This window comes from Silurus aristotelis (assembly GCF_946808225.1).
Source record: "Silurus aristotelis genome assembly, chromosome: 24".
In the NCBI taxonomy this organism is placed as follows: Eukaryota; Metazoa; Chordata; class Actinopteri; order Siluriformes; family Siluridae; genus Silurus; species Silurus aristotelis.
In genome coordinates this window covers 18,283,586-18,299,203 of record NC_139597.1, presented here as the reverse complement: position 1 = coordinate 18,299,203, position 15,618 = coordinate 18,283,586, and the positions used below count along the sequence as shown (strand labels likewise).

The 15,618-nt window shown below is 38.9% G+C and overlaps 1 protein-coding gene and 1 long non-coding RNA gene across 2 annotated transcripts in view; both read right to left on the bottom strand.

The window, feature by feature from the left end:
* Window positions 1-15,618, bottom strand: part of LOC310719221 — a 74,138-nt gene that overhangs the window by 25,049 nt on the left and 33,471 nt on the right. The gene's annotated exons all lie outside the window — the stretch shown is intronic.
* The window catches only part of LOC310719311 (glutamate receptor ionotropic, kainate 2-like), a gene marked incomplete at its 5' end in the record, with an annotated part of 17,617 nt that continues 3,368 nt past the window's right edge, over window positions 1,370-15,618 (bottom strand). Inside the window, 9 exons of the mRNA XM_083528902.1 lie at window positions 1,370-2,160; window positions 3,351-3,601; window positions 3,717-3,942; window positions 4,074-4,291; window positions 5,571-5,689; window positions 6,514-6,737; window positions 10,582-10,788; window positions 14,065-14,178; window positions 14,344-14,451. Coding sequence (XP_083385028.1) covers window positions 1,996-2,160; window positions 3,351-3,601; window positions 3,717-3,942; window positions 4,074-4,291; window positions 5,571-5,689; window positions 6,514-6,737; window positions 10,582-10,788; window positions 14,065-14,178; window positions 14,344-14,451 — 1,632 coding nt within the window. The 3' untranslated portion in view covers window positions 1,370-1,995. The remainder of the gene's footprint in view (window positions 2,161-3,350; window positions 3,602-3,716; window positions 3,943-4,073; window positions 4,292-5,570; window positions 5,690-6,513; window positions 6,738-10,581; window positions 10,789-14,064; window positions 14,179-14,343; window positions 14,452-15,618) is intronic.

The window sequence follows — 15,618 nt, the reverse complement described above, 5'->3', positions numbered from 1 at the left end:
CGTGTTCAAATACTTATTTTCCTCACTGTATATATAGGCATGAAGGATCTAAAAACAGCTAACAGATGGTCCTCCTTTCTTCTGCAATTTACAGTCATATACACCCAGTGTAGAACAACAGAAACAAGCTCTCCTATACTCTGACTACGTTGACTTGGACCGCTTTCTCAAGCGACTGATGCTATTTCCAATTCACTAATAATTATCTGCAGGCTGAAATCTATGCCTTCATGACGACTCAGCAGAAGTCATTTCGCTTGGCCACGTGGAGATTGTTGTCTTCAAGAAGCTTTTTGCTCACCTTATCTTCCAGCATGCTCAGCAAGTGTTATAGGGTCATATTATATATATAACATATGAGATATAATTGCAGCCTATTTACGAACCAAAGCCTTAGATTAGTAATGCTCCCGATACTCTCACGTCCTCTCACGATACTATATGAGATCTTATTCAGGATTATGACTACCTGCTGCTGGTTCCAGCAGCAACCGAATGTTTGTTGATATGGATCAATCCTCCTTTGCTGATATAGATCAATCCTTCTGTGTCTGCCATGGATTTAAGGTTATATCTCATGTGGCCTGTTTCAGCACTGGACAGCACATCCCATCATAGGTTAATGGATCATGTTCACGCATACCTTCTTCTCCGCATGATAAAGATTTAACCTGCATTTGTGGATAACATGGAAAACTCTGTTCACAGACAATGAATTCTAGAGGTGTTAATGAGCCCATGAGGTGATTTCCATTACAGAATCATGACTCTTTTAAATGAAGTGAGAGCCCAAAGGTCACAAGCAACAAATATTGATTTTCCCCTTGTCCCAAAAATGTTGAAAATGTTGACGATATTATGTACTGTACATGATTGCATATTAATCTGTTTTGCAATGGCAGTTGAGGAACATTATTCTGAAATTGTTCTACGATTTCCACAGTAGTCTTTACACAGATTGGTAAAGCTCCACCCATTTTTACTTCTGAGTGACTTTGCTCCTCTACGATCCACTATTTCTACCCAATCATCAATAACACTTATTTTCTTCAAACATTTGTTGCCAACAAATTTAAAATGACCTTTTTTTTCCCCTTAAAATCCCAAAAAATAAAATAAAAATTATTCTCAGTTTAAACATTTAATATGTTTTTATGTTGTATTGTAAATAAAATGTGGGTTGGTGATATTGGCAAATTATTGCATTCTGTTTTTATTTACATTTTACACAACGTCCCAATTTTTTGGGATTTGGGGTTGTACTGGAACATCTTCCCAGAAAAGTATTTATTTTTCATAAGAGCAAATGGGGAGTAAATGTGGAGTAGAATGTCATTACAAATAATACCAAAAAAACCGACTACTGCACTTTTAAATTGAAATCTGTTTAATGGTTAGTAACCTGTTCTTGAGATTTCGTTGTAAATACGTGATACCTCGGAACATCGTAAACCACATACTCTGTAGCTTCAGATATAATCAGCTTTATTTAAACTTTATCTTTTATACATGTTAATTTTTTTCTCAAAGTCACATTCAACGTCCTCCTGTTTTTTGTTTCTTTCTTACATAAATCAGAGTTAAAAACACAAACCAAAATGTGATCAATGGAACTATTATAAAATGTGACTATTCAAACTCTGAGGCTCTCCATCCAGGGAGATGTAGAACATCTACTGGAATGGATATTGGTAACAGTAAGAACAAGTAGGAAAATCTCATTCTTATGCTCCTAACAGTGTGAGGCGTAGCAAGAGACTTTCAAACCAGTGATATCGTCGCTATGCAGTTTCTGTAAGGTTTTACAGGATCTGTCTTTTCCAGGTTGTCTTGGATTTCCACAGGAAACATCTCCAAGAACGATAGAGCTGGGTTTGGTCCAGGTGGACACGAAGGCATTGCGGAAACTGATTCCTGCCCCAAACTCTCTGTGTCTCACCCCATGCTTTCTTACACCTCCCTGAGAGGGAAGAAAGGCAGGGATGTCATGGTCCTTCAAGCCATTGTTTCTTTCCCTGGCAGTCTTCTGTCATTGAAGGTGTGCATGTTTATTACTTCCTCGGTTTTGACAATGGTGGGAGGCTGAGGTTTCTGTTTAAGTCGCCGCTGGCACTTCAGGGACACTGTTAGCTCGTCCACCATGGCGCTACAAAACGATCGCTGGAGAAAAGGAGGAAAGTACCGATGATTGAATTAATGGTTTATGTTCAAACAACTAGTTACATTCAAACATATTCCATAGATTGACCCTTCTTAGTTTACCTTACTTTACCTAGTCTAATATTAGCCACTGTAGTCTGGGATACTTGTGAAAACATGGAGCTGAAGTATGGAATGGTTGCTATGCTGGTTCTGTTGGTTCCTCCGTGTTTGACTGTAGGTGTGGGGCAGTCTGGTAACATCCTTTCTTCTGTTCTTCGTCTTAATAATTCATATCTTTGTCAAATTTGGATTCTTACTTCCTTTAATTCCGCTGTCTAATTATTTTGTTTTTGTCTATTACCTTGTTGCATATTAACAAAAGGAACATGCATGTGTCTCTAAAACCATTAGGTGTCTCTAAAACCTTTGACAGGCTTTGTACTCTGGATTGAATATGCAAGACTCAAAGTCTATTGTTTTCCAGTCTATTCTCTGGCGAGTCAAACATTGATTTTTTTTCTACCCGACGCTTAACATATTCTTCATCAATATACTTAGAATGAATCTGGATGAAGTGCATTTGGAGTGACTATGAAAAAAATTGAAAGACAAAACAACTAAAAACAGTAGAACTGACCTTTAGCACAGAAGTCAACGGACCCATTTAAGAGGCATTGACGATACCATTTTAAGAAAACGGGCTAAGAATAAATTTTCATTAGGCACTAGATATACATCAAATACCATGAAGATTTCCTGGACAAAAGTTTCCTGGCCACACCTACTGTACACCCCACAAATGTTAAAGCATACAATTGATTTGAAGTGGGAAGGAGCAGCTCAGGGATCAAAATGTTGGACCTTTTTTTTCTTTTTAAAGATCTTGAGCAAAGCACTTAACCCTCAAGATTTAAATATAAGTAACTGTAAGTTGCTCTAGAAAAGGGCATTATGCAGAAAATGTAAATGTAGAGAACATTCTATGACTGCATTATATTTGGCTTAGAAGTTAGAGTGGAAAAAGTCAAGTGTCCTTGTAAGTGACCTTCTCAACCCCATTTAATACCTTTGGAATGAACTGGAAAATCATCTGAACCTCTTCACATCCTCAACGTCAGTGAACTCGCTAACGCATCCAACATCCTACATCCAAATCCTGTTAGAACCTACCGTAAAAACGTATGAGATGATTTACAATCAAGATTTACCTTCTCCATCTGTGCATTCCGTTTGGACTTGTAGAGCACTTCCCCCACAGCCACAAAAACAGAGAGAACCAAGCCTGCAGCCAGCACGATGAAGATGCCCCCAATGTTTTGCACTCCCAGCGCACTCGCCTCTTTGCTTTCCTCCTCCGGACAGCCGTTTCCTCGCCACCATTTCTCCTTCATCATGTGAAGCTTTCCTTCCTCTTGCAGCTGCAGGATCGCGATAGTGATCTTGTCTCGGTACGGAGAACCTAGAAGGACAAAATAAACGGTACGGGGCCAATCACCTTGTAGAACCCAAATTAAATGTGTTGTCTAGATCTCTTTGGTCTACTATGATCTGCAGACACAGGTTGAATACCATACCCATCGGTGTTCCCACTCCATAGGCTTTGGAATCGATGAGGCCTCCGACCTGAGTGAGATTGCAGTTGCGCTGCGTGACGAACTCGATCGTTGTGGACTCCATGAGGAATGCGTAGTCGGACGTCAGCACTCGCTGGATGCCTTCTTCCACACTCTTCACCATCACCAATTGCCTCCTGCTGTTCATGAACTCCCACATTTTATCATAAGTTGAGATTTTTGTCTTCTACATAAAGGAGAATCAGAAGAAAAAAAAAACCATTTTCAAATAATTTGCTTTCATTTCGAAGCAAGACAGGGTTCTGACTTCAAATCTAAAGGATGCAGAATTGTTCTAAGTAGAACTCCTTGAGGCACCTTGAAGAATGTCATGGTAGCTCCATCTTCAATGACACCATAGGGGATTTTGGTCTGCTTTGCCAGGTCATCAGCTGAGTCGATGGGAGACTCCATTCTCTCCACGGTGAGGAAGGCGGCTAGGTTTGCTGTGTACGATGAAATGATGATCAAGGTGAAAAACCACCAGATTCCTCCAACTATTCTGGTAGACAGAGCCTTGGGCATCAGCTCCGACCCTGGAGAGGACAGTACATTGGAGAGGGAGGGCAATTGGCAGGACAGGGCAGAGAAGGATTTTTTTTAAAAAGGAGACTTGGTGAGGAGTGAACCATTTTACCCGGAAGGTTCCATTTGCTCCATCTAGGTGTAAATGTTTGATCATAAACCTTATAATTTACCTTCTACATCAACATTTTAAACATCTGTGCTAGAGAACTATACACTTTGATCTTTATCGGCTTTATAGTTCCCAGACTTTTCACTTACTGTACCTACAGAATTTGTCATGAGTTGAAAAAAGATATATATATTTTTTGATACACAAATATTGCTTGTTTAAAAGTCATTTCTAGACATAAACTATGGAGATTACAGACCAAACATACCCAAAAAAATCCCCCATAAGCATAAGTAGACATATTAGAACTGGGTTAAACTCAATGGTTAAGACATTGGACTTTGACTCAGAAGGTCATGAGTTCAAATCTCAACACAGACAAGTTGTCATTGCTGGGCCCTTGCGTAAGGCCCTTAACCTTCAACTATTCAGTTGAATAAATGAGACGCTCTGGATAAAGGCGTCTACCAAATATCATTAATATAAATGTAGAATAGAATAGAATGGAATAGAGACCTTGTTGGGTCTTACTTTCATGCACCCAAGGTAACTTCAATCCTCGTCACCACCTCCCACTGACCTCTATGGGGCAAACCACAGTGGCAAGGGACTCTGCAGTGTTCACACCCTAAGGGCACTGTCTCATCCTTCATTTTTTTTTGTTTTATCCATATTAAAATCCATATTCTCTCCAGGGTCTATAAAGAGTGACCTCTGGAAACTGCTTTATCATGCACTCTCAGGGATCAGCTAAAACTTGTCTGCTGGTGCTGTGACTTTGGATCAAAGTGTATGCATGGTATGCGTATGGGAAAAAGAAAAAAAAAAGAGTATGATGTCTGATGTCTGATGTGTAATCTGGCAAATGGGGACATGCCGTAATTTTCGAGAGCTGTCCTGCTATCAAATGCTAGCCAGGAAACAGCATTTACGGATTTTGCATGGATTTATACTGTGTAGCTCCCTACCAAGAACATTATTTCATCCGGCTGGACGTAAAGATGTATATGCAAAAGTAAATATCTGTAGCTAAGTTATAAAGAGACGTCTCTATTGCGTTAGACAGAGTCCTTTGCAGCCTGTAGTACCAGCTCGAAACCAGACGGGGGCCCCAGAGAAGCCAACTGGGCTAAAGTGAGCCAGATAAGAGCACAGCACGGACAGGCTGAAGCGTCTACCTTGTTGCATGAGAGCCCCAACTCCGAACCAGAAACTATTTAGTAGAGTGAAGTTATTTTCCACCATGTCAGAATCAGGGTTACAGGGATGAGGATTATACCACTCATACGGGCTGAACCTGATGCAGAGAAAAAAAAAGAGATAGAAAATGTGGTTAGGCAGGTGTAGACGAGACATGGATTGACTACGCTTGTATTTTCTTATTAAGTGTCGTTCCAGCCGATTTAATAGTCACCCGCTGAAGCTTTGTTCTCCAAGTAGCTCTTATTGCAATTACTGTTTTTTAATGGTCCACCAATCCACCTTGATTAAAGGCTCCAGTGTATATCTTCGTAAATTTTAAGAACGTCTGTCTGTGAATCCGTGGAATTCATAACGTAAAGCAGAGCACCTCAAACGTGACCTACACACTCGAGTTCCTCTCCTGATTGGCCAACAATTCAACATGATTTGCTACACTGTACAGACAAAACTACTGGATCACATGACTTGTCCAGCCATAATGTGAAATCGGATGTATAAAAAGCACACGAATCTTAGGGTCAGGTGTCCACAAATGTTTTTGACTGCTGCTTCCTTGTATTATTTTTTAAATGAAGTTTAGTGTCTGATGTTTTTTGTGTTTCTTAATGGATAGCTTGCTTTTTATCAATGGAAAATACAAACCAAACTTACCCATCACACCCCACACATACATTGAAATGTCCTATGCATATTCTGAACCAGCTTGGGTGACAATCGAGGCTTTTCCTTTTAGGTATCATCGTGCCAGTAACACTGAGTCACACAACTTCAACCACAACACTTCTCAGGGCCTCGGAATAACGAGACCCCGACTCGAAAGCCTTGCGATCAAACTGAAACGAACGAATGGATTTTTGGAGGATTTTTTCTCCCATGACAGAATATTGTTTGGTTTCTCCACCCAAGTTGACGTGTTACCTGGCTATGACAAACAGCACGCAACTGACACCCAAGCAAGCCAGCAGAATATACATCCAGATATCAGGGGAAAGCGGGTTGAGAAAGGAGAAGACGCCGGGGTTGGTGCCGTTGGGTTTGCGGTACAAGATGCTGATTCCGAGAGTCATGAAGGGCTTGGAAAAATCGATCACCTTCTCTCGGACATATGTGATGGCCAAGGGAGCCACTGCCAGATCCACCTTCTGTCAAACACAACAGCAAATACAAGAAATTCATCAAATATATTAATTTCATGTTAATTGTAACCTTCTGATATAAATATAAATATATATATAAATTAGAGCTGTCAAAATTTCATGATTTTCATCTGTTCTAAATGTACCTTAAATTAATACTGCTCAAGTTTTAATACTCTAATCAACATGGCAATAGACAAATATGGACGCTTTATGCAAATGTAGGTTTATTATTAGTGAAACCAGACTCAACATAGAGCATGAAGACAAAATATTATAATCAATAAATGATTTGAAATAATGATTACGTTTTTAATAAAGTAAATAATCAGGACACCAAACGGGACATTCGCTATGTTTCCACACGGACGGTTTTAATTGCCGGATGTGTGCATCATGGTGGATTTTGTTGCTTATTGCATGATTTTGGTGCTTGTTTAGTGATTAAGAATTATTTTCTGGTGGAGTTTTATATATATTGAGTATATATAGTATATATAAGTAAAGAAAAGACGAATAAATGTGTGTTGTGTTGCAGGATTTTAATTTCTCCTCTTTTTGTTTATATTTTAAATAAAAAAAATTGTCTAACAGAAACGTGAGCTGCATCAATCTCACGTTAATAAAATTTGCGTGTTTATTAAAATTAGACAAATGTATTCCAGCCGTATGTGGTTCCTCTCCAAACTGTTTCCACAAACTTGTAGGCGATTGGATTGAACGTCTTTGGATGTGCAAGCATGAAATTTTCCCTTCATTGGAACTAGAAGAGCTGAACCTGTTTCAGCATAAAAATGCCCCTATGCACAAAGCCTGGTCCATGAAGATATTACATAGTTTGGACGGACTGGAAGATCTCGAGTGACCCGCTATAAACATTATTTAAACTCTTTGGGATGAACTGGAGTGCTGATTGCCCTCTAGGTGTTACTAACACCTTTGTATTATCTTGATAAAATCACCACAAAATCTAGTGGATCATCTATTGTATTCCCAAAAGAGTGAAGGTTATGGCCAAAAATCCATACCAATCTTATCGTACTACATCCATGAACTGCAATAAAATATTGCACATTCCATCAGTTAATTCCTAATACATTTCAGTAATTCATAAAAAAAATACGAATTCCAAGTGAGGTCATTTTAACACAAATTGACAGCAAATCAGTTTCGCGAATGTTTAAAGATTCCACAGGAGGTTCAGGGTCAGATTTTTTCCATCCACCATCACCCAACTGAACTCTACACTACACCATATGAAGACTGTGTATAATTTTGCATTTTGTAAATGGTTATATCCCCCATTTTTACACATATTGTGCCCTACATCAGAATCAGAATCAGGTTTATTAGCCAAAGTGACACAAGAAAGAAATCTGGCTCCACCTGTTGGTGACTCTCAAAAGTACACACAAATAACTATACATTCAGCTTAGACTATACATACATGCTTTACTAATAGTTCACATATACTGTACACATACTTAGTGTACTCAACATCTTCACATTTATCTAAAATATAGTATCGTTTTCTACATAATATACTGAAATACTGCAATTTTATTGAACCAATCTGAAGTTTTGCCAATGAAAAAACATTATTACTGAGAGTAATAAATGATGATGCCAAGGTAGGCGGTCATTTCAACAAGAATCCACAAGGGGTCAGGTTTTATCACACCGATCACACGCCTAATTTATTCCAGTAAGTGTTCGCTGTGTTGGATGATTGAGTGTTTTTACACATGGACATGCTTTGGCTACAGTGTCTCTTTATTAGAGTCCCAGGAGAAAGGATTAACAATGCTCTTACAGCTTGCCAACGCTTTCATCCATCTCCTGCAGCTGTCATTCACTCGCGAGGCCACCGTTCCCTATACGTCCCAATTTGGGAACGTGAACTGTACGCTACACAGACAGGCAACATCTGGACTGATATCGTGTGAAGATTTTGTCCTGGTATTATTGGGGTTTGTTTATCTTCTTGATATGTAAAGAACTTCAAAATTACTGTATGGACAAAATTGTCCCTACAAAAATGTCCCCACTTTTCTGAGAAGATGTTCCACTAAACTTTGTGGAGATTTGTGCTCATTCAAGGTAACACAAAAGTGTTTGTGAAGTCAATTAGGTATGTAAATGAGCTAAAAAGGTCTGCTGTGTTTGAATTCATCAGCATCCACAGACGTCTCGTGTAATCACGTGAGAGTTGCGGAAACGTGTCGGAGAGGTACTGCATCCGTTACGGCTGCGCAATATTTCCATTTAGGGTGATACAATTGTTCTGAAGAATGAAGGTCATCTGTGTAATAAAGTTTCAGAGGCTTTTCTAAGGAGTCCTGAAAAACCTTCTGGTGGCACATGGTAATGGTGGTGAAAGTGAGGATTGATGTTTAATGAGAAAGTCTTGGAATCTGTTTTCTATATAAATGTACATGTGCATCTTCTCTGCTTAGTGACCTGGTGGAGGGAACAATATACTGATATAAACCATAAACCTGCTTTCTTTCTTTCTTTTATTCTTTTTTTATTCCTTCATTTCTTTCTTCCTCATTCCCCTCTTTCTTTCTTTCTTTCTTTCTTTCTTTCTTTCTTTCTTTCTTTCTTTCTTTCTTTCTTTCTTTCTTTCCTTTTTTCTTTCTTTCTTTGTATATTCCTTTCTCATTCCCTTGTTTGTTTTTTTGATTGTTTCCTTCCTTCTTTCTTTCTTTTCAATTTTTTTTAGTCATTCCTTGAATTCTTTCTTATTCCCTTGTTTGTTTGTTTGTTTGTTTGTTTGTTTGTTTGTTTGTTTGTTTGGTTGGTTGGTTGGTTGGTTGGTTGGTTCTTTCTTTCTTACTTTCTTTCTTTTCTATTTTTTTCTTCCGTCCTTCATTTCTTTCTCCCTCATTCCCTAATTTTTTTGTTTGTTTGTTCCTTCCTTCCTTCCTTCCTTCCTTCCTTCCTTCCTTCCTTCCTTCCTTCCTTCCTTCCTTCCTTCCTTCATTCCTTTCTTCTCTTCTACACCTTAGACCTGCTTGAATTCCTTGTGGCACTCCCCGTGTCTCCTCCACCTCATTAGCATAAACCTGCAAGAGGTTGAGTTGAGTTGAATTTTTCTTCATGATCCCGAGGAAGCACAACAGCTCCAGGATACAGCGGAGACTCGCAGATTAAAAAAAGGGAAATGCAGGGCTGGAAATCCTTTCTAAATCCAATGAAAAATACGAAAAAGAACCAGTTTGAAAGTATCCCATTTGTTTACGTCGTTCATTCATCCGCATCACATTTCTGCCTCTCTGTCCTTCGGTTGAGTTTCGACCTCGTGGCTCAGGTTCCCTCTGAAATCAAGCCCACGTTCGGGTTTCTTTGGGATGGGGCCAGGATCACCTCACACTTGATCTCTGAGCGGTTATTTTGGTCTGACATTGCCGCAAAGCCGTCTGATAAAACAACATGGGAAGTTCACAGCAATGACTGTCCATATATACGCCATATGAGGTTCCTCCTAAGAACGTTTGGAGGCACACACTTGTAGAGAAGGTCTTTGGATTCAATATAGTAGCAGAAAATGTTTTCTTCACTTGACCCAAACCTGCTCTAGCATGACAATGCCCATGTGCAAAAAAACAGCTCCATGAAGATAAAGCTTGCATAGGTTTGAGGGAAAGATCTTGTGTCCTGCTACAGAGCTCAGACCTCATCCCTGTTGAACACCTTCACAATGAGCAACTCTCCATAAAATCTTGCAGAACATCTTCCCAGGAGAGTGGACGTTATTATAATAGAAAATGGAAGACTAGGTGTGGAATGGAATGTCCAAAAAAAAAGCAGATACAAACCTTATGGAGGCAGTGTACCAAAAACTTACGTGGTCTATAAGTTCTCGCACCATGCCGTTCCACTGTCCAGTGCTCTCCTCCAACGCGCCGTACTTCCCGTCCTCTACCAACTGGATCTCGTAACGGAAGCCGAGAATAGCGGCGAGTTCGCGCAGAAGGTCCACGCAGAAGCCTTCGAAGCGGTCGTTTCCACAGAGAGGTTTATCAGACTTCTTGAACATCACATACGGCTCTTCCTGTGCAGGAGATAATGAAAGAGGAATGAGAGAAGATCTTCAAGCTTAACTCTATTATTCTGGGAACAATTAGAGAGGAACTCAGAAGGACCTTTTCTTTGTGTGGGAGAAAATAAAAGCTTTTATAATTCGGTTTTAAATGAAATAGTGCTCAGTAACAGTTTATTCACAAACGCAGTGAGAAGAGGAACATCACCAACGTCTTTAACATGAACATCTTGCATCATCTGTTCCCTTCACTTAAACTAAACCCAAACCTGATTCCATAACAATAACATCTATCTATCTATCTATCTATCTATCTATCTATCTATCTATCTATCTATCTATCTATCTATCTATCTATCTATCTATCTGTCTGTCTGTCTGTCTGTCTGTCTGTCTGTCTGTCTGTCTGTCTGTCTGTCTGTCTGTCTGTCTGTCATTATTTTCCTTTCTTTCTTTCTTTCTTTCTTTCTTTCTTTCTTTCTTTCTTTCTTTCTTTCTTTCTTTCTTTCTTTCTGTCTTTCCTCCATTGTTCCTTTGTTTGTTTGTTTGTGTCTTTCTTTCTTTCTTTCTTTCTTTCTTTCTTTCTTTCTTTCTTTCTTTCTTTCTTTCTTTCTTTCTTTCTTTCTGTTCTGTCTTTCCTCCATTGTTCCATTGTTCCTTTGTTTGTTTGTTTGTGTTTCTTTCTTTCTTTCTTTCTTTCTTTCTTTCTTTCTTTCTTTCTTTCTTTCTTTCTTTCTTTCTTTCTTTCTTTCTTTCTTTCTTTCTTTCTTTCCTCTGTTATGTCTTTCCTTTATTGCTCCTTTGTTTGTTTGTTTTTTGTTTGTTTCTTTTCTTTGTTTCTTTGTTTTCATTCTTTCTTTCTTTCTTTCTTTCTTTCTTTCTTTCTTTCTTTCTTTCTTTCTTTCTTTCTTTCTTTCTTTCTTTCTTGCTTTCTTGCTTTCTTGCTTTCTGTTCCTTTATTTAGCCATAATTCCTTTGTTTTTTTGTTTTTGTATATTATCTATCTATCTATCTATCTATCTATCTATCTATCTATCTATCTATCTATCTATCTATCTATCTATCTATCTATCTATCTATCTATCTATCTATCTATCTATCTCTATCTATCTATCTATCTATCTATCTACTATTATAATAAGCTCCACTCTTCTGGGAAGATGCTCCACACTTTTGTGGAGATTTGTGCTCCTGAGGTCAGGAGGTCTGAGGTGCAGTAAGTGTAAAAAAAAACCCACCCCATAGGTATTACAGTTTTTCTCATTTGCTTTGGAGCATTTTTCGAATCATCCTTAAGATTTGCAAATCAGTAAGTGCATTCTCAAAACAATGTGTACAAACAGCACAATACACTGGATTTCTTGCAAAAGCCTGTTTTTTGCTCAAAATCCTTAGTGCTTCACTCAAAAGTAAGTATTTGTGTCAATGATCATATCATTACCATCAAAATAACAAGTCCTTTTATCATTGTTTACGAACAAGATGTCAAAATGTTTAGTCATTTTTTTCAATATGACTGATTTATTTTAGTATTTCCTGATTTAAAGTATATTTTGCATTACAAGTATTGAAAATGCACGAGGCTGAAGTGGCAACTATGAATTTCAACAGCACAAATTTACACATTACTGTATGTGGGATATTGATTGTAAGTGAGTGGGGGAGTGGTGGCTCCAGCGGTTAAGGCGCTGGGTTACCGATCGGAAGGTCGGGGGTTCAAGCCCCGGTATCACCAAGCTGCCACTCTTGGGCCCTTGAGCAAGGCCCTTAACCCTCTATGCTCCAGGGGACCCTTAAGAGAAAAATAAATCAAGGACCGCGACGTAGGGCCGCCTTCCTGTGGGTTCCCCACCTGCAGGAGGGACCGTAAGGGACCGGTGCTGAGAGGATTGGGCAGCAGCCGAAGGCGGGGGCCTTGACAGCCCGATCCCTGGACACGGAGAAGTGTCTGGGGAATCTGCTTAGACTGCTGCCCCCGCAACCCGAATTACAGATAAGCGGGAGAAGATGAAATTAAATGAAATGATTGTAAGAGACTGGACAGGAGTCACACTTTTTTATTGTTCTTTACTAGTGGACTGACTAAAAAATGACAATATAATGTCATTGTGATAGAAAATAAAAAGACAAATTAAAATTCAAAAAAGGTAAACATAGGAAACACTTCTTAGGCAGAACTGCGCATGCCGCACTATACAGTGTAATCAGTCTCTACCCCCTGACGTCCAGGTCTGTCGGGCCACAGATTTTCATCCACATCACAACAGATATCCTCCCTTTCAATACCATTGTGAGGCCATGATTGACAACATGGTCCTCAATAGTGGCTTTAATTTTATCTGAAATGTGTCTCTGTCTCTGGCCTCTTCTTCTTCTTCCTATATTTTGCCTCCTGACCCTTCCAGCATGCATCCTTATTCCTGGCTCTCGATCATGTTCATTTACTAGTTGTTTATCCATTTTCAACAATTGTGAATGTGTGTTTTGCTCTTTTTATATACACTCGCCAATTACAGTAAAGATTCACGAGATTCAGCCTTGACCTATTTTAGAGAACTAGTTGATTATTGGTTGATCTGAAAGTAAACACACCCCTTCATTAATGACATTCAAGGTTCATCTGCACAATTCATCAAGACACATTTACCAAAAAAGTTTAATAGAACTGTGATGAAGAAGAGCTTGACAAATTTTGACAACTGGTTTAACCATTTTGCACTCAATTACTTATGCAATGAACTGACGCCTAAATGTTTCGGGGGTTAAAACCATTTTGGTGAAACCAGTATAATACATTTTGATCATCATGAATATAAACAACTGATAATGTAGGAAAAAGCAGACGCTCGTACACAATCGAGTTAATGATGTACAAAAGCATTAGCAATTTGATCAAAGCAACAAGAAATGTTCTTATGATGAGCACAGATGTGAAGTTTGAACAAGTAGTTTTGAGAATTTCATTTCTGATCTGAGAAACGCTCCAAAGCGACTGAGAAAAACTGTAATAAAGGGTTTATAAATCTCCAGCAGGTCATTTAAGATCTTCTACTCAAACCCGATGCTCATGAAGCTCGCTCTGTGTGATCTCCAAGTTCCAGTGATGAAGCTTAAATAATTGTTGTGGGAACAGGATTTTGTGGGAACAGATTGAGGAAGAACAAACATTTGGGTGGAGAAGAAAGTGATCTGCTGTGGTTACAGCTCAGCGTGATGAAACGTGAGGAAATGCTACGTCTCTGATGTGCTGTGTGAGCGTGTTAGTACTGTGTGATGGTGTGCGTTTACCAGGATTGTGGCGACCTTCAGGGATTTGTTGGACAACGAGTTGGTGACATTGTTCGCTTTGCTCTTCTGATGCTCCGTCATGTTTAAGCCACTCAGAGGTTCCCATGTGCCAATCTGTTGATCCAATAGACGTACGCATATATAAGAAACACTCACACACACACACACACACACACACACACACACACACACACACACACACACACACACACACACACACACATATATACAGTATATATACATAAATATACAAATAAAGAATAAAGAAATACTTGGTACCTTTTCCAGTCCGTCCTCCTTCAGACTGATGACGTCGAGATCGAAGTCCGTTCTCAAACCGTTGGTTTTGTTGAAAAGAACGCGGCCTGTAAGACCATCCCACGAAGCCTTCGAGAGACGCGATGAATAATTGTGAATAATGAAAAGAAAAAAAAATCTGTACTCATTATAAAAAAATTCTAAATATACACACACATCAGTTATAACATTAAAACCGAAGGGAATAACAACAATCATCTCGTACCTGCGCTATCTATCTATCTATCTATCTATCTATCTATCTATCTATCTATCTATCTATCTATCTATCTATCTATCTATCTATCTATCTATCTATCTATCTATCTATCTATCTATCTATCTATCTATCTATCTATCTATTTCTTCCTTCATTCCTTACTCCCACACCTACCTCCTCATTTCTTTCTTTTTGTTTGTTTGTTTGTTTGTTGGTTTGTTTAATTCTTTCTTTCCTTCCTTCCTTCCTTCCTTCCTTCCTTCCTTCCTTCCTTCCTTCCTTCCTTCCTTCCTTCCATACTCCCACACCCACCTCTTTCTTTAATTTTGTTCTATCTATCTATCTATCTATCTATCTATCTATCTATCTATCTATCTATCTATCTATCTATCTATCTATCTATCTATCTATCTATCTATCTATCTATCTATCTATCTATCTATCTATCTATCTATTCCTTCCTTCCTTCCTTCCTTCCTTCCTTCCTTCCTTCCTTCCTTCCTTCCTTCCTTATTTTGTCATTCATTCTTTTTGTTTGTTTGTTTGTTAAATTCTTTCTTTCTTTCTTTTTTCATTTCTTCCTTACTCCTTCATGTTTATTTGTTTATTTCTTTTGTACTGTGTTTCCTTTGAAGAAGATCAACCACGCATGGCTGAAAAAGACGGCCGTCCCAATACTTTTGGCAAACGAATGCATATGTCTTCTTCTTCTTCTTCTTCTTCTTTCGGTTTCTCTTATTAGGGGTCTCCACAGCAGATCATCCGTCTCCATACCCCCCTGTCCTCTACATCTGCCTCTTTCACACCAACTACCTGCATGTCTTTCCTCACCACATCCATAACCTCCTCCTTGGTCTTCCTCTTTTCCTCCTTCCTGGTGTCTCCATCCTCAGCATTCTCCTACTGATATACCCCATGTCCCTCCTCTGAAAATGTCCAAACTATCTCAATCTCACCTCCCTCACCTTGTCTCCAAAACGTCATACATGCGCTGTCCCTCTAATAAACTCGTTTCTAATCCTGTCCATCGTCGTCAC